Here is a 22,549-nt window from a genome sequence, read left to right on the forward strand (position 1 = left end):
GAGAATAAGGGGCGGGGCTACGGGAGGAGGCGGGGCCAGGGGGCGGGGCTATTGGGCGGGGCTATATGAGGGGCGGGGCTATGGGAGGCGGGGGGCGATGTTATTGGAGGGAGTGAGGCGATGGGGCGGGTCTGTAAGGGGGCGGGTCTGTAAGGGGCGGGGTTACGGGAGGCGGGGTTATAAGGGGTGTGGGGGGGCGGTGGGGTGTATATGGGGGTCGGGGGGGGCAGGATTAGGGTGGAGGTGGTGTAATATGGGAAGGCAGGGGTGGGGAGAGGAGGTTATGGGGGAGCAGGGTGGGGTGTGGGGCTGTGAATGTGGGGGTGGGGATGTGGGGGCGTGGGGGGGAAGGGGGTTATGGGGTTCTGGATGGACAGGGATGGGGTGGAGCGGGGGATTGGGGGGGTAGGGATGGGGCAGAGGGGAGTTATGGGGGAGCTGGGGGCTGTAGGGGGGCAGGGATGGGAAAAGGGGTGTGAGGGGGTGGGTGTGGGGAGGAGCAGGGTGGGGGGAAGGGCAACTCCCCGTCTGCCTCCCCCTTTACCCCCTTTCACAATGGCTGCAGCTCTGGGCCCCACTGGCTATGGGGCTGCACACAAACCCCCCATTGTGGGTCTGGTGGGGGGGGGCGCAGCCACAAAGCCACCGTTGTGGGGCCGAGGATTGGGGGGGGGGGGGGGTCTCCAAGCCTCCTTCTGCCCTCGGTGCCGCATTGTCCCCAAGGCCATACATTCCTATGTCCCCCCTCCACGGTTTGTCCCACTTGGCTGCGTGGGGACGGGCCACCATGGGGACCCCCGTGGGGTTGGGGTGGAGAAATGCGGCGCTACGGGGGATCTGAGCCCATCTGGGTCAGAGGGCACAACTCCAACGGGGCGACCCTATGGGGCTGGCAGTGGGGCCGGGATGCTGGGGGTGCTCCTCCCTCCTCCAGCCCTATAAATTACCCTGGCTGTGATCCCAAAGGATGGGGATGGAGGAAACCGCAGTGCTCCCTCTGCAGCCATCGCTGCTTCCGGAGGGCCCCACATCTCCGTGTCCCCACATCTCCGTGTCCCCACATCTCTGTCCCCCCATGTCCCCTCTTGCCCTCATTTCCCCCCTCCCCCACATCATCCTTCACTGGGACCTCTGCACCCCCCGTGTCCCCCCCACCTCCATGTCTCCCATTCTGTTTTCCCCCATTCCCAAACCCCCTCTGTCTCCCCCCACTGGATTTCCCATCCTCCCCATCCCTACCCCATACCCCCCCCCCTGCAGCCCCCCACTGTGAACTCAGGGCTTTGGGGTGCAGGGCACAGAGGTGGCATTGCCAAGCCGTGGGGCTGGAGGTGTCCACGTGGTTCCCCCTACCTCCATGTGCCCCACATCCCCCCACACTGAATGCCCCAATCCCTGCATCCCCTCAATTCCCTGTCCTTAACCCCCTGCAGCCCCCTCCCCACCGGACCCAGGCTTTGGGGTGTGGGGGTTTTGGGGTGTAGGGGATTGAGGTGGGGGGGTCCAGGTGGCAGTGCTGACGGTGCTGCTGTCCCCAGCTCAGCGCCAATGCCCTCATCTTCCTCTGCACCAACGTGGTGGGGGTCTGCACCCATTACCCTGCGGAGGTGGCACAACGTAAAGCCTTCCAGGAGACCCGCGGGTACATCCAGGCACGGCTGCACCTCCAGAGGGAGAACCGGCAGCAGGTGGGGGGCACGGGGGGGGTGTTGGGGGACACGGGGGGGTGGGGGGGACCTGGGGATGGTGGGGACCCCTGAGGGGTGGTGGTGATGGAGAGGCCATGGGTGGTGGGGTGGTTGTGGGGACGGTTGGAGACCCAGAGGCCATGGGGGTGGTGGGGATGTGAGGGGACAATGGGGACCTGGGGACGGTGGGGACCCTCAAGGGGTGGTGGTGATGGAGAGGCTGTGGGTGATGGGGTGGTTGTGGGGACGGTTGGAGACCCAGAGGCCATGGGGGTGGTGGGGATGTGAGGGGACAATGGGGACCTGGGGACGGTGGGGACCCTCAAGGGGTGGTGGTGATGGAAGGACCGTGGGTGATGGGGTGGTTGTGGGGACGGTTGGAGACCCAGAGGCCATGGGGGTGGTGGGGATGTGAGGGGACAATGGGGACCTGGGGACGGTGGGGACCCTCAAGGGGTGGTGGTGATGGAAGGACCATGGGTGGTGGGGTGGTGGTGGGGATGGTTGGAGACCCAGAGGCCATGGGGGTGGTGGGGATGTGAGGGGACAATGGGGACCTGGGGACGGTGGGGACCTTCAAGGGGTGGTGGTGATGGAAGGACCGTGGGTGATGGGGTGGTTGTGGGGATGGTTGGAGACCCAGAGGCCATGGGGGTGGTGGGGATGTGAGGGGACAATGGGGACCTGGGGACGGTGGGGACCCTCAAGGGGTGGTGGTGATGGAAGGACCATGGGTGATGGGGTGGTTGTGGGGACGGTTGGAGACCCAGAGGCCATGGGGGTGGTGGGGACCTGGAGGGGACAATGGGGACCTGGGGACGGTGGGGACCCTCAAGGGGTGGTGGGGTGGTAGAGATGGGTGGAGACCCAGGGGCCACGGGGTCAGTGGAGGTGGTGGGGACAGGAGGGACGTAGGGGGACAGCAGATGATGGGAACTGGGAGACAGTGCGGACCTGGGGATGATGGAGGTGGTGGAGACCCCCAAGGGGTGGTGGTGATGGAAGGACCGTGGGTGATGGGGTGGTTGTGGGGACGGTTGGAGACCCAGAGGCCATGGGGGTGGTGGGGACCTGGAGGGGACAATGGGGACCTGGGGACGGTGGGGACCCTCAAGGGGTGGTGGTGATGGAGAGGCCATGGGTGATGGGGTGGTTGTGGGGACGGTTGGAGACCCAGAGGCCATGGGGGTGGTGGGGATGTGGAGGGACAATGGGGACCTGGGGACGGTGGGGACCCCAAGGGGTGGTGGTGATGGAAGGACCGTGGGTGATGGGGTGGTTGTGGGGACGGTTGGAGACCCAGAGGCCATGGGGGTGGTGGGGATGTGAGGGGACAATGGGGACCTGGGGACGGTGGGGACCCCAAGGGGTGGTGGTGATGGAAGGACCGTGGGTGATGGGGTGGTTGTGGGGACGGTTGGAGACCCAGAGGCCATGGGGGTGGTGGGGATGTGAGGGGACAATGGGGACCTGGGGACGGTGAGGACCCTCAAGGGGTGGTGGTGATGGAAGGACTGTGGGTGATGGGGTGGTTGTGGGGACGGTTGGAGACCCAGAGGCCATGGGGGTGGTGGGGACCTGGAGGGGACAATGGGGACCTGGGGACGGTGGGGACCCTCAAGGGGTGGTGGTGATGGAGGGACCAGGGGTGGTGGGGTGGTAGAGATGGGTGGAGACCCAGGGACCATGGGGTCAGTGGAGGTGGTGGGGACAGGAGGGACGCAAGGGGACAGCAGATGATGGGGACTGGGAGACAGTGGGGACCTGGGGATGATGGAGGTGGTGGAGACCCCGAGGGGTGGTGGTGATGGAGGGACCGTGGGTGATGGGGTGGTGGTGGGGATGGTTGGAGACCCAGAGGCCATGGGGGTGGTGGGGATGTGAGGGGACAATGGGGACCTGGGGACGGTGGGGACCCCTGAGGGGTGGTGGTGATGGAAGGACCGTGGGTGATGGGGTGGTGGTGGGGACGCTTGGGAAGCCAGGGCCCATGGGGATGGCGGAGATGGTGGGGATGTGAGGGGACCATGGGGACCTGGTGGGGACAATGGGGACCTGGGGACAGTGGGGACCCCCAAGGGGAGGTGATGATGGAGGGACGGTGGGCGATGGGCTGTGGGGCGCAGGAGCGGCTGCTGCTGTCGGTGCTGCCCCAACACGTGGCCATGGAGATGAAGGAGGACATCAACACCAAGAAGGAGGACATGATGTTCCACAAGATCTACATCCAGAAGCACGACAACGTCAGGTACTGCGGGATGGGGGAGGGGTCCGGGGGGGGGTCCCATGGTGATGTCACCCCGTGTCCCCACCCCATGGCCTTCCTCCCCCTGCAGCATCCTCTTTGCTGACATCGAGGGCTTCACCAGTCTGGCGTCCCAATGCACGGCCCAGGAATTGGTGATGACGCTCAACGAACTCTTCGCACGATTCGACAAGCTGGCGGCGGTGGGTGGGGATGTGGGGACATGGGGGGCAGTGGGGGCAACGGGGATGGTGGGGGCCGGGGGGGGGGGGGCGGTTGGGACATCAGGAGGTGATGGTGACGGAGAGGAGGTTGGGGTGGGGTTGGAGATGGTGGGGATGATGGGGGATCTGGGGACGGTGGGGACCTGTGGGGTGGGGGGGGACAAAGGGGATGGTGGGGGCAGTGGGGATGGGGGGGATGATGGGGACAGAGGGGACCTTGGGACAGTGGAACGGTGGGGACAACTGGGATCTGGAGGCATTGGGGTGATGGGAATGATGTGGGGCTAATAGGGCCAATGGGGAAGTTGGGGGTGATGGGGATGGTGGGGACAATGGGGAGGTGGGGACAATGGGGGTGGTGGGGGCACAGGGACAATGGGGACCTGGGGATGGTGGGAGCGTGGGGGGCAATGAGGGATGGTGGGGACAATGGGAGCAGTGGGGACAATGGGGGCCTGTGGGCTGGATGGGGTCCGTGGGGAGTTGGGCAGAGGTGATGGGAGCCCTGGGACAGTGGGGACCCGGAGATGGTGGGGACAATGGGGACCTGGGGGCGGAGGGGACACTGGGGACCTGGGGGCAGTGGGAATGGTGGGGATAATGGGAACAGTGGGGTAGTGGGGACCTGTGGGCTGGATGGGGACCATGGGGAGTTGGGCAGAGGTGATGGGAGCCCTGGGACAATGGGGACCTGGGGATGGTGGGGACAGTGGGGACCTGGGGGCAGTGGGAATGGTGGGGATAATGGGGCAGTGGGGACCTGTGGGCTGGATGGGGTCCGTGGGGAGCCGGGCAGAGGTGATGGGAGCCCAGGGACAGTGGGGACCCGGGGATGGTGATGGGAGCCCAGGGACAGCAAGGACCTGGGGATATTGGGGACACTGGGGACCTGGGGGCGGTGGGAATGGTGGGGATAATGGGGCAGTCCCTACAGGGGACCTGTGGGCTGGATGGGGACAGTGGGGAGCCGGGGATGGTGATGGGAGCCCTGGGACAATGGGGACCCGGGGATGGTGGGGACACTGGGGACCTGGGGGCAGTGGGAATGGTGGGGACAGTGGGGAGTGGTGGGGACACTGGGGACCTGGGGGCAGTGGGAATGGTGGGGATAATGGGAACGGTGGGGGCAATGGGGACCTGGGGGCAGTGGGAATGGTGGGGATAATGGGGAGTGGGGACCTGTGGGCTGGATGGGGACCATGGGGAGCCGGGCAGAGGTGATGGGAGCCCAGGGACAGTGGGGACCCGGGGACGGTGGGAACGCAGGGGCGATGGGAGACCCCCTGACCCCCCCCCCCCCCCGTATCCACCCCACCCCCCAGGAGAACCACTGCCTGCGCATCAAGATCCTGGGCGACTGCTACTACTGCGTGTCGGGGCTGCCGGAGGCGCGGGGCGACCACGCACACTGCTGCGTGGAGATGGGGGTGGACATGATCGAGGCCATTTCGTGAGCGTTGTGGGGCTGGTTGGGGGGGGGGGGGGGACGCATCCCCGGGGTGCGACCAGGCCGTGTGACCCCCCCCCCCCCCCCTCCTCGCCCCCAGGTTGGTGCGCGAGGTGACGGGGGTGAACGTCAACATGCGGGTGGGGATCCACAGCGGGCGCGTGCACTGCGGGGTGCTGGGGCTGCGCAAGTGGCAGTTCGACGTCTGGTCCAACGACGTGACTTTGGCCAACCAGATGGAAGCGGGAGGCAAAGCGGGGTGAGGAGCCGCCCCCCCCCGCGCTGCTCGGCGTTTCGGGGTCTGGAAGGGGGGGTTTTTTATAGGGTCCCGTATCTGCAGGCGCATCCACATCACGTGGGCGACGCTGCAGTATCTGAACGGGGATTACGAGGTGGAGCCGGGGCACGGCGGGGAGCGCAGCGCCTACCTGAAGGAGCACAACATCGAGACCTTCCTGATCGTGGGCTGCAGCCAGAAGCGCGTGAGTTCGGGCTGCGAGGGGGGCGCGGGGTCTGGGGTCGGCGCCGTGACCCCAAAGGGGGGCTGGGGGTCGGCGGGTGGAGGTTTGGGGGATGTGGCGTCCGTGGGGAGGGATGGGTGGTGCCTCCGTCAGTGGGTGGGATGGGTGGGATGGGGTGGGGTGGGATGGGATGGGATGGGATGGGATTGGGATGGGGTGGGGATGGGGTGGGGATGGAGGTGGGATGGGGATGGGATGGGATGGGGTGGGGATGGGGTGGGGTGGGATGGGGTGGGGTGGGATGGGGTGGGTGGGATTGGGATGGGGGGGATGGGATGGGGATGGGGATGGGGTGGGGATGGGATGGGGTGGGGTGGGGATGGGGGTGGGGGTGGGATGGAGGTGGGATGGGGATGGGATGGGGATGGAGATGGGATGGGGATGGGATGGGGATGGGGTGGGGTGGGGATGGGGTGGGATTGGGATGGGGATGGGATGGGGTGGGGATGGGGATGGGGTGGGGTGGGGATGGGGTGGGATTGGGATGGGGATGGGATGGGGTGGGGATGGGGATGGGGTGGGGTGGGGATGGGGTGGGATTGGGATGGGGATGGGATGGGGATGGGATGGGGATGGGGTGGGGTGGGGATGGGGTGGGGTGGGGGAATGGTGGAAAAGAGGCGCGTGGGTGGACCTGCAGCTCAGAGCTCTGAGATTCTGTGACCCGACAGAGCTGGGACCCCACTGTTCCCTGACCCCACTGTTCCCTGACCCCACTGTTCCACCACCCCACTGTTCCCCGACCCCACTGTTCCCGACCCCACTGTTCCCCGACCCCACTGTTCCCTGACCCCACTGTTCCCTGATGCCATAGTTCTGTGGCTCCATGGTTCTGTGACCCCATTATTCCATGTCCCCATTATTCCATGTCCCCGTGGTTCTGTGACCCCATTATTCCATGTCCCCATGGTTCCACGACCCCATTATTCCATGTCCCCATTATTCCATATCCCCATTATTCCATGTCCCCGTGGTTCTGTGACCCCATTATTCCATGTCCTCGTGGTTCTGTGACCCCATTATTCCACGACCCCATTATTCCATGTCCCCCCTATTCCATGTCCCCGTTATTCCATATCCCCATTATTCCATGTCCCCATTATTCCATGTCCCCCCTATTCCATGTCCCCGTTATTCCATATCCCCATTATTCCATATCCCCATTATTCCATATCCCCATTATTCCATGTCCCCATGGTTCCATGTCCCCCCTATTCCATGTCCCACGGTTCCGCCACCCCGTGGCTCCGTGGCTCCTCACCCCCCGCTGCCCCACAGAAGGAGGAGAAAGCTCTCCTGGCCAAGCTGCAGCGCAGCCACGCGGGCTCAGCGGAGGCCTTGGTTCCACGCTGGGTTCCTGAGCGATCCTTCAGCCGCACCAAGGACTCCAAGGCGTTCCGGCAGATGGTGAGCGCTGCCATGGGGGGAGAGACCCCCAACCACGGGGAGAGAGACCCCCAACCATGGGGAGAGAGACCCCCAACCACGGGGGGAGAGACCCTCAACCATAGGGGAGAGACCCCCAACCACGGGGGGAGAGACCCTCAACCATAGGGGAGAGACCCCCAACCACGGGGGGAGAGACCCCCAACCACGGGGAGAGACCCCCAACCATGGGGAGAGACCCCCAACCATGGGGAGAGACCCCCAACCATGGGGAGAGACCCCCAACCACGGGGGAGAGACCCTCAACCATAGGGGGAGAGACCCCCAACCATGGGGAGAGACCCCCAACCATGGGGAGAGAGACCCCCAACCATGGGGAGAGACCCCCAACCACGGGGGGAGAGACCCCCAACCATGGGGAGAGACCCCCAACCACGGGGGGAGAGACCCCCAACCATGGGGGGAGAGACCCCCAACCACGGGGAGAGAGACCCCCAACCATGGGGGGGAGACCCCCAACCATGGGGAGAGAGACCCCCAACCACGGGGGGAGAGACCCCCAACCATGGAGGGAGAGACCCCCAACCATGGAGGGAGAGACCCCCAACCATGGGGAGAGACCCCCAACCACGGGGAGAGAGACCCCCAACCACGGGGGGAGAGACCCCCAACCACGGGGAGAGAGACCCCCAACCACGGGGAGAGAGACCCCCAACCACGGGGGGGGAGACCCCCAACCATGGGGAGAGAGACCCCCAACCACGGAGGGAGAGACCCCCAACCACGGGGGGAGAGACCCCCAACCATGGGGGGAGAGACCCCCAACCATGGGGCTGCCGGCCCCCCACCGTTGCTCTCAGCCCCCCAGCTTTGCTGCCAGCCCCACACCGTTGCTCTCAGCCCCACACCGTTGCTCTCAGCCCCCCACCTTTGCTCTCAGCCCCCCAGCGTTGCTCTCAGCCCCCCAGCGTTGCTGCCAGCCCCACACCATTGCTCTCAGCCCCCCACCTTTGCTCTCAGCCCCCCAGCTTTGCTGCCAGCCCCACACCGTTGCTCTCAGCCCCACACCATTGCTCTCAGCCCCCCACCTTTGCTGCCAGCCCCCCAGCGTTGCTCTCAGCCCCACACCGCCTTCCTGTGGGTTCCCATTGCATCCTGCGCCCGACCGCAGCCCATGGGTGCCCCATCTCCTTTGGGTTCTGTGTCCTTTTTTGGGGTTCCCCGTCCTCTTTTGGGTGCCCACCTCTCACGGGGGTCAGCAGGGCCCCATTTTCTCCTTACGTGGCTGTGAACCCCCACTTCCCCCCCCCCCCCACCCTCGGGTCCCTTCCAGGCTTTGGGGATTCACAGGGACCCCCTTTGCTCCTGGTGACCCTGGGTGCCCCACGTCACCGTCACCGTGGGGGACCCCGAACCCAGTGCAACCCTGACCCCTAAACTCAACCCCTAACCCTTGACCTCTATCCCAACCCCTACCCTTGAGCCCTAATCCTAAACCCCAACCCTTGACCCTGACCTCTAATCTGACCCCTGACCCCTAACTTTGACCCCTGACCCCTATCCTTGACCCTGACCTTTAACCTGACCACTGACACCTACCCCTGGTCCCAACCCCTGACCCCAACCCTTGGCCCTAACCCTACCCTGACCTCTAACCTGACCCCTGACCCCTAACCTTGACCCCTGACCCCTAACTCTGACCCCTAACCTTAACCCCTGACACTTACCCTTGACCCCGACCTCTTACCTGACCCCTGACCCCTAACTCTGACCCCTACCCTTGACCCCGACCTTCAACCTGACCCCTGACCCCTAACTCTGACTCCTAACTCTGACCCCTAACCTTAACCCCTTACCCCTACCCTTGACCCCACCCTTAACCTGACCCCTAACCCCTAACTCTGACCCCTAACTCTAACCCCTGACCCCTATCCTTGACCCTGACCCCTACCCTTGACCTCGACCTCTAACCTGACCCCTGACCTCTAACTCTGACCCCTAACCTTAACTCCTGACCCCTAACCTTAACCCTGACCCCTACCCTTGACCCCGACCTCTAACCTGACCCCTAACCCCTAACTCTGACCCCTAACCTTAACCCCTGACCCCTGCCCTTGACCCTGACCTCTAACCTTAACCCCTGACCCCTACCCTTGACCCCGACCTCTAACCTGACCCCTGACCCCTACCCCCTACCCCTAACCAGACCCCTGACCCCTCTGCATCCCCCGCAGGGCATCGATGACTCCACCAAGGACAAGTAAGTCCCCCCCTACCCCACCCCCACCCCCACCCCTACCCCACAGCCCTGGGATCTCACACCAGTGATCGCTGACCCCGCAGCCGCGGTGCCCAGGAGCCCCTCAACCCCGAGGATGAGGTCGACGAGTTCCTGGGCCGCGCCATCGACGCGCGCAGCATCGACCAGCTGCGCAAGGACCACGTCAGGCGCTTCCTGCTCACCTTCCAGAGCCCTGAACTGGAGAGGAAGGTGGGGCTGCACCTCCACCCCCACCCGTGGGACCCCCCTCTGCCACCCCATACCCTCTCACCCCCTTTAGCCTTTTGGGTCCCCTCTTTCTCCTCCACCCTCCTCCTTTGGGGTCCCCTATTCCTCTCCATCCCTCCTTTGAGGTCCCCTCTTTCTCCTCCCTCCTTTGGGGTCCCCTATTTCCTCCTCTCTCCCTCCTTGGGTCCCCCATTTGGCCTCCCCTTTGGGGTCCCCATTTCCCCCCCCACCCTTTGGGTCCCCACTTTCCCCCCCCACCTTTGGGGTCCCCTATTCCTTCCATCCACCCTTTGGGATCCCCTATTCCTTTCCATCCACCCTTTGGGGTCCCCTATTCCCCCCTTTATCCTTTGAGGTTCCCTATTTCCCTCTCTATTCCCCTCCGTCCTTTGGGGTCCCCTATTCCTCTCCATCCCCCTTTGGGTCCCTCTTTCTCCTCATCCTTTGGGCCCCTATTCCCCTCCTCCCTCCTTTGGGGTCCCTTTGGGGTCCCCTATTTCTCCCCTCTATTTCTTCTCCATCTTCTGGGGTCCCCTATTCCTTTCCATCCACCCTTTGGGGTCCCCCATTTCCCCCCCTCCACCCTTTGGGGTCCCCCATTCCTTTCCATCCACTCTTTGGGATCCCCTATTCCCCCCTTCATCCTTTGAGGTTCCCTATGTCCCCATCTCTATTCCCCCCTCTGTCCTTTGGGGTCCCCTATTCCCTCACCATCCTTTGGGATCCCCTAAGTCCCCACCATTCTTTGGGCTCCTCCATTCTCTCTTGTCCTGTCCGGTCCCCTAATTCCCGCCATTCTTTGGGGTTCCCTTATTCCTTTCCATCCATCTTTTGGGGTCCCCTGATTCCCTTCCATCCCTTGGGGTCCTTTATTCCCCACCATCCCTTCAGCTCCCCTATTTATCTCCCCTCCGTCCTTTGGCGTCCCCTTCATTTTGCCCTTTTCTCCCCTCCCATTCCAACCTCCCGGTCCCCCAGCGCCCCATCTCCCCCCCATCCCGCCCCCGTCCCCCCACATCCCTCCCCGTCCCCCCACCCTCACGTTGTCCCCCCCCGCAGTACTCCAAGAAGGTCGATCACCGCTTTGGGGGTTACGTGGGCTGCGCCCTGCTCGTCTTCTGCTTCATCCGCTGCGTGCAGCTCATCATCTTCCCCCTGTGAGTGCCCCATAGCGCCCCATAGCAGCCCATAGCCCACCCCATAGCACTCAGCCCCCGCCCCACAGCTCCCTGGATCCCCATAGCCCACCCCACAGCTCTCACAGTCCCCGTTAGACACAATAGCCCACCCCATAGCTCTCATAGCCCACCCCATAGCCCACCCCATAGCGCTCAGCCCCCGCCCCATAGCCCCCCCCAACCCCCCCGGATCCCCATAGCCCACCCCACAGCTCTCACAGTCCCCGTTAGACACAATAGCCCACCCCATAACTCTCATAGCCCACCCCATAGCTCTCATAGCCCACCCCATAGCGCTCATAGCCCACCCCATAGCGCTCACAGCCCCCATCAGCCCCATAGCCCACCCCATAGACCCAATAGCCCACCCCATAGTACTCAGAGGCCCCATAGCCCACCCCATAGACTCAATAGCCAACCCCACAGTCCTCACAGCCCCCATAGCGCCCCACAGCCCACCCCACAGCGCTCACCATCCTCCCCACAGCTCCCCACTGATGATCGGTGCCTACGTCGGAGCCTTCCTCCTCCTCTCCTCCATCCTCTTCATCTGCGCCGTGCATTCGTGCATCACCGTGAGTTGGGGGGGGGGGGGCATGGAGGGGGCAGCGGGGCGGCCGTGTGTTTATGGGGGGGGGGGTTGGCTGTACCTTAATGGAGTTTCCTCCCACCCCCCCCCCCACCCCAGCTGTTCCCCCCCGTGCTGCAGCGTTTATCCCGGGCCATCGTCCGCTCCCGGAGCCGCAGCACCGCCACCGCCGTCCTCGTGGTCGTCATCGTCTTCATCACCGCCTTTATCAACGTGGTACGGGGGCGGGGATAAAGGGGAGATCTGGGCTGTGGGGGGGGGGGGAGGGGAAGGCTGGGGTGTCCCCTCACCCCGCTGCCCCCCCCCCCGTCACCCCACAGTTCTCCTGCAGTCGGGTGCCGCTGCGGGACTGCGCCGCCCGCGCCCTGAATGTCAGCCCTACAGCTGTGGGGCCGTGCGAGCTGCGCGCCCTCAACATCTCCCTGGGGGCCCCCCCTGGGCTGTGCCGCCCGCAGGGGGGGGACTGCGACTTCCCCGAGGTGAGTGGGGACGGGGGGGGGTCCTAAAAGTGGGGTGGCGGCGGGTGGGGGGGACCCAGAGGGGCTGGGGTCCCGTGGGTGCTGCCGTGGGGTCTGCACGGATGCGGCGTCCCTGGGCCATAGGGCGCTGCCATGGGGTCCCAGTGGGTGCGGTGTCCTCATGGGTGCTGCCATAGGGTCCCCAAAGGTGCCACGTCCCCATAGGTGCTGCCATGGGGTCCCCCAAGGTGCCGGGCTCCCATAGGCGCTGCCATGGGGTCCCCATTCCTACAGGTTCTGCACTGGGGTCCCCAAAGGTGCCAGGCTCCCATGGGTGCTGCCTAGGGTCCCCCGTCCTATAGGTGCTGCCATGGGGTCCCCCAAGGTGCCAGGCTCCCATGGGTGCTGCTGCGGGTCCCTATTCCTATAGGTGCTGCCATGGGGTCCCCCAAGATGCCAGGCTCCCATAGGTGCTGCCATGGGGTCCCCAAAGGTGCCGGGCTCCCATAGGCGCTGCCGTGGGGTCCCCCTTCCTATAGGTGCTGCCGAGGGGTCCCCAAGGTGCCGGGCTCCCATAGGTGCTGCCATAGGGTCCCCAAAGGTGCCGGGGTCCCATAGGCGCTGCTGCGGGTCCCCCTTCCTATAGGTGCTGCCGCGGGGTCCCCCAAGGTGCCGGGGCTCCCATGGGTGCTGCCGTGGGGTCCCCATTCCTATAGGTGCTGCCACGGGTCCCCCTTCCTATAGGTGCTGCTGCAGGGTCCCCAAAGGTGCCACGGCTCCCATAGGGTGCTGCCGTGGGGTCCCTATTCCTATAGGTGCTGCCATGGGGTCCCCCAAGGGTGCCAGGTCCCATAGGTGCTGCCGTGGGGTCCCTATTCCTATAGGCGCTGCCGTGGGGTCCCTATTCCTATAGGCGCTGCCGCGGGGTCCCCGAAGGTGCCGGGCTCCCATAGGCGCTGCGGGGTCCCCGAAGGTGCCGGGCTCCCATAGGCGCTACGGGGTCCCCGAAGGTGCCGGGCTCCCATAGGCGCTGAGGGGTCCCCGAAGGTGCCGGGCTCCCATAGGCGCTGCCGTGGGGTCCCTATTCCTATAGGCGCTGCCGTGGGGTCCCTATTCCTATAGGCGCTGCCGCGGGGTCCCCGAAGGTGCCGGGCTCCCATAGGCGCTGCGGGGTCCCCGAAGGTGCCGGGCTCCCATAGGCGCTACGGGGTCCCCGAAGGTGCCGGGCTCCCATAGGCGCTGCGGGGTCCCCGAAGGTGCCGGGCTCCCATAGGCGCTGCGGGGTCCCCGAAGGTGCCGGGCTCCCATAGGCGCTATGGGGTCCCCGAAGGTGCCGGGCTCCCATAGGCGCTGCGGGGTCCCCGAAGGTGCCGGGCTCCCATAGGCGCTGCGGGGTCCCCACCCACGCGGTGCCCCCCGCCCGTAGCGCCGTGCGCGGGGTCCCAACGTGGCGCTGTCCGTCGCGCTGCCCCGCAGTACGTGACGCTCGGCGTGGTGCTCAGCCTGCTGGCGGCCGCCGCCTTCCTGCAGCTGAGCAGCGCCGGGAAGCTGCTGCTGGGGGCGGCGCTGGGGGGCGCCTACCTGGCGCTGGCCGAGGGGCCGCACGCCGCGCTCTTCGACAACGCCGATCTGCTGCTGCTGGCGCACGCGCTGTGAGTGCAGCCGGGTCCCCGCCGTCACCTCCCGCCGCCTCCGCGTCCCTACGACGGGGATCCCGGCGGTCGCCACCCCGCCGTGTCCCTGTAGGGTCCCTCCGTGTCCCCTTGGATGTTCACCATAGGACCACCACCCCTCTGTGACCCCCTGTCCCCTCTGTCCCTATAGGGTCCCCTCCGTGTCCCCTTGGGGTCACCATACAGTCACCACCCCACTGTGACCCCCCTGTCCCCTCTGTCCCTATAGGGTCCCCTCCGTGTCCCCTTGGATGTTCACCATAGGACCACCACCCCTCTGGGACCCCCCTGTCCCCTCTGTCCCTATAGCGTCCCCTCCGTGTCCCCTTGGGGTCACCATGGAGTCACCATCCCACTGTGACCCCCCTCTGTCCCTATAGGGTCCCCTCTGCATCCCCCGTGGGTCACCACGGCTCTTCTGTCCCTACAGGGTGCCCTCCATGTCCCCTTGGGGTCACCACCCCACTGTGTCCCCTTGTTCCCTCTGTATCCCTGTAGGGTCCCTCCGTGTCCCCTTGGGTGTTCACCATAGGACCACCACCCCTCTGTGACCTCCTGTCCCCTCTGTCCCTATAGGGTCCCCTCCGTGTCCCCTTGGGGTCACCACGGCTCTGCTGTCCCTATAGGGTCCCCTCTGTCTCCCCTTGGGGTCACCATGGAGCCACCACCCCACTGTGTCCCCTTGTCCCCTCTGTATCCCTATAGGGTCCCCTCTGTGTCCCCTTGGGGTCATCGCGTGTTCACCATAGGACCACCACCCCTCTGTGACCCCCTGTCCCCTCTGTCCCTATAGGGTCCCCTCCATGTCCCCTTGGGGACACCATGGAGTCACCACCCCACTGTGACCCCCCTGTCCCCTCTGTCCCTGTAGGGTCCCCTCTGTGTCCCCTTGGGGTCACCATGGAGTCACCACCCCACTGTGACCCCCTCGCTATGAGTGTCCCCTCCATGTCCCCTCGGGGTCCATACTGTGTCCCCATGTCCCCTCTGTGTCCTTATAGGGTCCCCCTTGGGGTCACCATGGGGTCTCTGCCTCTCGGTGACCCCCCTGTGCTCTCCCTACAGACCCTCCTTCAACGCCACCCAGGGGGAATGGTGAGTGGGGAGTGGGCTATGGGGTCATCTTTGGGGTCGGGGGGGTCTTTGGGCTCTGGGGGCATCTTTGGGGTCGGGAGGGTCTTTGGGCTCTGGGAGCATCTTTGGGGTCGGGGGGGTCTTTGGGCTGTGGGGGCATCTTTGGGGTCGGGGGGGTCTTAGGGCTCTGGGGGCATCTTTGGGGTCGGGGGGGTCTTTGGGCTCTGGGGGCATCTTTGGGGTCGGGGGGGTCTTTGGGCTCTGGGGGCATCTTTGGGGTTCTGGGGTCTTTGGGGTCTGGGGGGTCTTTGGGCTCTGGGGGCATCTTTGGGGTCGGGGGGGTCTTTGGGCTCTGGGGGCATCTTTGGGGTCGGGGGGGTCTTTGGGGTTGGGGGGACTCTTTTTGGGGTTGCTGGGGTCTGGCCGTGTCCCCGGGCTCCAGATGCACCTTTGGGTTCGGGCGCAGCCTCGAGACCCCCGAGGTGGGCGCAGAGCCCATTATCACGTCCCCGTTAGCGGGGTGGGGCAGAGCTGCGCCCCCACCCCCAGCACTCAGCAGTGGGTTTGGGGTCCCGCAGCCCGGTGGAGGGGAAGGTGGCTCTGCGTTACGTCACCCCGTGGTGCTGGGGGTCTTCGCCCTGGCCCTGTACCTCCATGCACAGCAGGTGGAGTCCACAGCGCGCCTCGACTTCCTCTGGAAGCTGCAGGTATGGGGTGGGGGGTGGGGGGATGGGGGGGGATGGGGCTGGGAATGGGATGGGAGTGGGGTGGGGATGGGATGGGGGTGGGATGGAGATGGAGATGGGGATGGAGATGGGATTGGGATGGGGATGGGGATGGGGATGGGGATGGGATGGGGATGGGGATGGGATGGGAGTGGGGTGGGATGGGATGGGTGTGGGATGGGGATGGGGATGGGATTGGGATGGAGATGGGATTGGGATGGAGATGGGATGGGGATGGGGATGGGATGGGGATGGGATTGGGATGGGGATGGAGATGGAGATGGGGTGGGATTGGGATGGGTGTGGGATGGGGATGGGGATGGAGATGGGGATGGAGATGGAGATGGGGATGGGATTGGGATGGGGATGGAGATGGGATGGGGATGGGGATGGGATGGGGATGGGAGTGGGGTGGGGATGGGGATGGGGGTGGGGATGGGATTGGGATGGAGATGGGATTGGGATGGGATGGGGATGGGATGGGGATGGGGATGGGATTGGGATGGAGATGGAGATGGAGATGGGGTGGGATTGGGATGGGTGTGGGATGGGGATGGGGATGGAGATGGGATTGGGATGGAGATGGAGATGGGGTGGGATTGGGATGGGAGTGGGATGGGGATGGGGATGGGATGGGGATGGGAGTGGGGTGGGGATGGGATGGGGTGGGGATGGGATTGGGATGGAGATGGGATGGGATGGGGATGGGATGGGATGGGGATGGGGATGGGGATGGGGATGGGATGGGGATGGGATGGGATTGGGATGGGAGTGGGATGGGGATGGGGATGGGGATGGGATTGGGATGGGGATGGGATGGGGATGGAGATGGGGATGGGATTGGGATGGAGATGGGGATGGGATGGGATGGAGATGGGATGGGATGGGGATGGGATGGGGATGGGATGGGGATGGGATGGGAATGGGGATGGGATGGGGATGGGGTTGGGATGGAGTTGGGGATGGGGATGGGGATGGGATGGGGATGGGATGGGGATGGAGATGGGATGGGGATGGGATGGGGATGGAGATGGGATGGGGATGGGATGGGGATGGAGATGGGATGGGGATGGGATGGAGATGGGATGGGGATGGGGATGGGATGGAGATGGGATGGAGATGGGATGGGGACGACGGGTCACAGGGATGGGACGAAGACCCCCAGGCACGACCCCACCCCACACGCTGCAGGCGACGGGCGAGAAGGAGGAGATGGAGGAGCTGCAGGCCTACAACCGGCGGCTGCTGCACAACATCCTCCCCAAGGACGTGGCTGCGCATTTCCTGGCGCGGGAGCGGCGCAACGATGAGCTCTACTACCAGTCCTGCGAGTGCGTGGCCGTCATGTTTGCCTCCATCAGCAACTTCTCCGAGTTCTACGTGGAGCTGGAGGCCAACAACGAGGGCGTGGAGTGCCTGAGGCTGCTCAACGAGATCATCGCTGATTTCGATGAGGTGCGGGGGGTGGGGGGTGCAGGGGGTGATGGAGAGACGGTGGGGTGTCATCCGTGGGGTGGGGTGCTGGGGGGGTCCTGGAGGGGCCATGGGGTGGGGTGTGTGGGAGAGCATGGGATGGAATGCATGGGGGGACCATGGGGTGGGGTGCATGGGGTCCTGGGGGGGCACAGAGCACTGTGCATGGGGCACGGAAGGATAGAATGCATGGGGGATGATGGGGTGGGATGTAGGGGGTCCTGGGGGGGGGGGCATGAAGTGGGGTGTGTGGGGAGAGCATGGGATGGAATGCATGGGGGGACCATGGGGTGGGGTGCAGGGGGTCCTGGGGGGGCCATGGAGTGGGGTGTGTGGGGAGAGCATGGGATGGAATGCATGGGGGGACCATGGGGTGGGGTGCAGGGGGTCCTGGGGGGGCACAGAGCACTGTGCATGGGGAGGCATGAGGTGGGGCAGGGGGTCCTGGAGAGGCCGTGCAGTGGGGTGCACGTGGAGAGCGTGGGGTGGATTGCACGGGGGGGGTGAAAGGGTGAGGTGCAGGGGGTCCTGGGGGGGCCATGGAGTGGGGTGTGTGGGGAGAGCATGGGATGGAATGCATGGGGGGACCATGGGGTGGGACGTAGGGGGTCCTGGGGGGGCACAGAGCACTGTGCATAGGGTGGAGAAGGATGGAACACACGGGGTGTGAGGCAGGGGGGGTTCCGGGGGGGGCACGGAGCACCGTTCACAGGTCGCACGAGGATAGAATGCATGGGGAGACCAAGGGGTGGGGCGAAGGGGGTCCTGGAAGGGGCAGGGAGCACGGGGTGGGATGGTGGGGGGCCACGAGGTGGGGCGAAAGGGGTCCTGGAGGGGGCAGGGAGCACGGGGTGGGATGGTGGGGGGCCACGGGGTGGGGCGAAGGGGGTCCTGGGATGGGCAGGGAGCACGGGGTGGGATGGTGGGGGGCCACGGGGTGGGGTGAAGGGGGTCCTGGAAGGGGCAGGGAGCACGGGGTGGGATGGTGGGGGGCCACGAGGTGGGGCGAAGGGGGTCCTGGAAGGGGCAGGGAGCACGGGGTGGGATGGTGGGGGGCCACGGGGTGGGGTGAAGGGGGTCCTGGAAGGGGCAGGGAGCACGGGGTGGGATGGTGGGGGGCCACGGGGTGGGGTGAAGGGGGTCCTGGAAGGGGCAGGGAGCACGGGGTGGGATGGTGGGGGGCCACGGGGTGGGCGGAAGGGGGTCCTGGATGGGGCAGGGAGCACGGGGTGGGATGGTGGGGGGCCACGAGGTGGGGCGAAGGGGGTCCTGGAGGGGGCAGGGAGCACAGGGTGGGATGGTGGGGGGCCACGAGGTGGGGCGAAGGGGGTCCTGGAGGGGGCAGGGAGCACAGGGTGGGATGGTGGGGGGCCACGGGGTGGGGCGAAGGGGGTCCTGGAGGGGGCAGGGAGCACGGGGTGGGATGGTGGGGGGCCACGAGGTGGGGCGAAGGGGGTCCTGGAGGGGGCAGGGAGCACAGGGTGGGATGGTGGGGGGCCACGAGGTGGGGCGAAGGGGGTCCTGGAGGGGGCAGGGAGCACAGGGTGGGATGGTGGGGGGCCACGAGGTGGGGCGAAGGGGGTCCTGGAGGGGGCAGGGAGCACGGGGTGGGATGGTGGGGGCCACGGGGTGGGGCGAAGGGGGTCCTGGAGGGGACAGGGAGCACGGGGTGGGATGGTGGGGGTCACAGGGTGGGGCGAAGGGGGTCCTGGAGGGGGCAGGGAGCACGGGGTGGGATGGTGGGGGGCCATGGGGTGGGGCGAAGGTGGTCCTGGAGGGGGCAGGGAGCACGGGGTGGGATGGTGGGGGGCCATGGGGTGGGGCGAAGGGGGTCCTGGATGGGGCAGGGAGCACGGGGTGGGATGGTGGGGGGCCACGAGGTGGGGCGAAGGGGGTCCTGGAGGGGGCAGGGAGCACAGGGTGGGATGGTGGGGGGCCACGAGGTGGGGCGAAGGGGGTCCTGGAGGGGGCAGGGAGCACGGGGTGGGATGGTGGGGGCCACGGGGTGGGGCGAAGGGGGTCCTGGAGGGGGCAGGGAGCACAGGGTGGGATGGTGGGGGGCCACGAGGTGGGGTGAAGGGGGTCCTGGATGGGGCAGGGAGCACGGGGTGGGATGGTGGGGGGCCATGGGGTGGGGCGAAGGGGGTCCTGGAAGGGGCAGGGAGCACGGGGTGGGATGGTGGGGGGCCACGAGGTGGGGCGAAGGGGGTCCTGGAGGGGGCAGGGAGCACGGGGTGGGATGGTGGGGGCCACGGGGTGGGGCGAAGGGGGTCCTGGAGGGGGCAGGGAGCACAGGGTGGGATGGTGGGGGGCCACGAGGTGGGGTGAAGGGGGTCCTGGATGGGGCAGGGAGCACGGGGTGGGATGGTGGGGGTCACGGGATGGGGCGAAGGGGGTCCTGGATGGGGCAGGGAGCACGGGGTGGGATGGTGGGGGGCCATGGGGTGGGGCGAAGGGGGTCCTGGATGGGGCAGGGAGCACGGGGTGGGATGGTGGGGGGCCACGGGGTGGGGCAAAGAGGGTCCCGGGGGGGACGCAGAGCGGGGAGATCCGGGGCTGGGACGCACGCAGATGCGAGGGGGACGCGGAGCCGTGGGGCTGCAGACGGGGGTGCAGCAGCCCGTGGCTCTGGGCGCCCCGCAGATCATCAGCGAGCAGAAATACCGTCAGCTGGAGAAGATCAAAACCATCGGCAGCACCTACATGGCGGCCTCGGGCCTCAACGCCGCCACCTACGACCGCGAGGGCCGCAGCCACATCGCCGCGCTGGCCGACTACGCCATGCACCTGATGGAGCAGATGAAGTACATCAACGAGCACTCCTTCAACAACTTCCAGATGAAGATCGGTGCGTCCCCGCGCGCCCTCGCGCCCGCCGCTGGCTCTCGCACGGCCCTCGCGCGCCCGCTGCCTCGTGCACGCGCAGCCTCCCCGCCCCCCGCCCCCCGCCGCGGTCCTGGCGGCGCAAAAGATCTCGCGGGGTTTGAGCGCCCTGCGGCCTTTCATTGGGCGCCCTTTGCACGTGGAGAGCCTTGCACGTGTGAACCCTTGGGATGGGGGTGGGATTGGGATTGGGATTGGATGGGATGGGGATAGGATAGGGATGAGATGGGATAGGATGGGGATGGGGATGAGATAGGATGGGGATGATGATGGGATAGGGATGAGATGGGATGAGGATGAGATGGGATAGGATTGGGATGGGGATGGGGATGGGATGGGGATGAGATGGGATGGGGATGAGATGGGATAGGATTGGGATGGGGTGGGGATGGGGATGGGGATGAGATGGGATGGAGATGGGATGGAGATGGGGATGAGATGGGATAGGATTGGGATGGGGTGGGGATGGGGATGGGGATGAGATGGGATGGAGATGGGATGGGGATGGGGATGAGATGGGATAGGATTGGGATGGGGATGGGGATGAGATGGGGATGAGATGGGATGGGGATGAGATGGGATAGGATTGGGATGGGGATGGGGATGGGGATGAGATGGGGATGGGGATGAGATGGGATAGGAATGGGGATGGGATGAGATGGGGATGGGGATGAGATGGGATTGGGATGGGGATGGGGATAGGATGGAGATGAGATGGGATGGGGATAGGATGGGGATGGGGATGAGATGGGATTGGGATGGGGATGGGGATAGGATGGAGATGAGATGGGATGGGGATGGGATGGGGATGGGGATGAGATGGGATGGGAATAGGGATGGGATAGGATGGGGATGGGGATAGGATGGGGATGAGATGGGGAAGGGATGGGGATGGGGATGGGATGGGATGGGGATGAGAGGGGATGGGGATGGGATAGGATGGGGATGGGATAGGATGGGGATGAGATGGGATGGGGTGGGGATGGGGATGGGATGGGATGGGGATGGGATAGGATTGGGATTGGGATGGAGATAGGATGGGGATGAGATGGGATGGGGATAGGATGGGGATGGGGATAGGATGGGGATAGGGATGAGATGGGATTAAAATGGGGATGATGGATCACAGGGATGGGGATGGGATAGGAGTGCAATTGAGATGGGAATGGGAATGAGATGGGATTGGGAATGGGGATGGGATAGGATTGGGATTGAGATGAGAACGGGAACAAGGTGGGATTGGGATGGGAATGAGGACGGGATGGGATGAAAATGGGGATGATGGGTGATGGGGATGGGGTGGGATAGAGATTGAGATGGGAATGGGAACGAGATGGGATTGGGATGGGGATGAGATGGGATGGGGATGGGAATGAGATGGAATTAGGATTGAGATTAAAATGGGGATGGGGATGAGATGGGATTGGGGTTAGGATTGGGATGGGAATGGAAATGAGACGGGGATAGGAATCAGATGGGATTGGGATGATGGGTCACAGGGATGGGATTTGCACACCCACCCCATTGCCTTCGCTCCCCTTTGCACACTTATTAGCACACCTAAACTCTTGCACAGCCCTTCCCCATTGCACACACGACCCTTTCCATATTGCACGCCCCCTTTGCACCCCCCCCCCTACCCCACACTGCCCCTTCGCACCCCCCAAACCACCCCCAGACCCTGCGGGGGGGGGACACACACCACCCTCTGTCCCCCCCCCCAGGTCTCAACATGGGCCCGGTGGTGGCGGGGGTCATCGGGGCACGCAAACCCCAATACGACATTTGGGGCAACACCGTCAACGTCTCCAGCCGTATGGACAGCACCGGCGTGCCTGACCGCATCCAGGTGAGATGGGGAGGGTTTGGGGGGGGGGGGGGCAGGGGGGAACCTGCGCCCCCTCCCACCCCATTTCTCACCCCAATCCCCCCCCCTCCCCATCTCAGGTGACCACAGACCTGTACCAGGTGCTGGCAGCCAAGGGCTACGTGCTGGAGTGCCGGGGGCTGGTGAAGGTTAAAGGCAAAGGGGAGATGACCACCTACTTCCTGAACGCCGGCCCTGGGGGCAGTTAGGGGGTAGCCCCCCCCCCTCCCCCCCTCCCCGTGAGGAAACCCCCCCCGCAAACCCATGGGTGGGGTGAAAAGGGAGAAAAACCCCCATTGAAAGGAAATGGTGGTGGTGGGGGGGGATAAAAAGGGAGAAACGGACACAAGGGAGGGGGTTGGGGGGGCTGCGGTTTGGCCTCCCCTCCTCAAGCGATGTTTGGGGCAGAGGGGTGGGGGGGGCAGGGTGCAGTTTCCCTCCCCTCCCATTTGATGACCCCCTTCCCCCCCCCCCCGTGCCAAAGATGGGAGGGGGAGATGGGGACCCTCCCCCCCCCCAGGACTTGGGGCCCCCCCGCCCCTCCTGTGCCAAACATAAGTGCCCATCCCCCCTCGGGGGGGCGTAGCAGAGCAGCGGGGGCCCCCACCC

The 22,549-nt window shown here is 65.5% G+C and overlaps 1 protein-coding gene across 1 annotated transcript in view; it reads left to right on the forward strand.

The window, feature by feature from the left end:
• Nucleotides 1–22,261, forward strand: part of ADCY6 (adenylate cyclase 6) — a 25,212-nt gene extending 2,951 nt beyond the window's left edge. Inside the window, 21 exon segments of the mRNA XM_085212446.1 lie at nucleotides 1,539–1,688; nucleotides 3,815–3,936; nucleotides 4,025–4,136; nucleotides 5,480–5,607; nucleotides 5,705–5,863; nucleotides 5,945–6,086; nucleotides 7,404–7,532; nucleotides 9,746–9,771; nucleotides 9,855–10,002; nucleotides 11,080–11,177; nucleotides 11,686–11,773; nucleotides 11,887–12,003; nucleotides 12,108–12,266; nucleotides 13,722–13,897; nucleotides 14,984–15,013; nucleotides 15,571–15,608; nucleotides 15,611–15,699; nucleotides 16,909–17,172; nucleotides 19,834–20,038; nucleotides 21,798–21,922; nucleotides 22,021–22,261. Of these exon segments, the coding sequence (XP_085068572.1) occupies nucleotides 1,539–1,688; nucleotides 3,815–3,936; nucleotides 4,025–4,136; nucleotides 5,480–5,607; nucleotides 5,705–5,863; nucleotides 5,945–6,086; nucleotides 7,404–7,532; nucleotides 9,746–9,771; nucleotides 9,855–10,002; nucleotides 11,080–11,177; nucleotides 11,686–11,773; nucleotides 11,887–12,003; nucleotides 12,108–12,266; nucleotides 13,722–13,897; nucleotides 14,984–15,013; nucleotides 15,571–15,608; nucleotides 15,611–15,699; nucleotides 16,909–17,172; nucleotides 19,834–20,038; nucleotides 21,798–21,922; nucleotides 22,021–22,149 (2,634 nt within the window). The 3' untranslated portion in view covers nucleotides 22,150–22,261.
• Nucleotides 22,262–22,549: the final 288 nt, after the last annotated feature.

This window comes from Meleagris gallopavo, chromosome 31 (assembly GCF_905368555.1).
Source record: "Meleagris gallopavo chromosome 31, MGAL_WU_HG_1.1, whole genome shotgun sequence".
Lineage (NCBI taxonomy): Eukaryota > Metazoa > Chordata > Aves > Galliformes > Phasianidae > Meleagris > Meleagris gallopavo.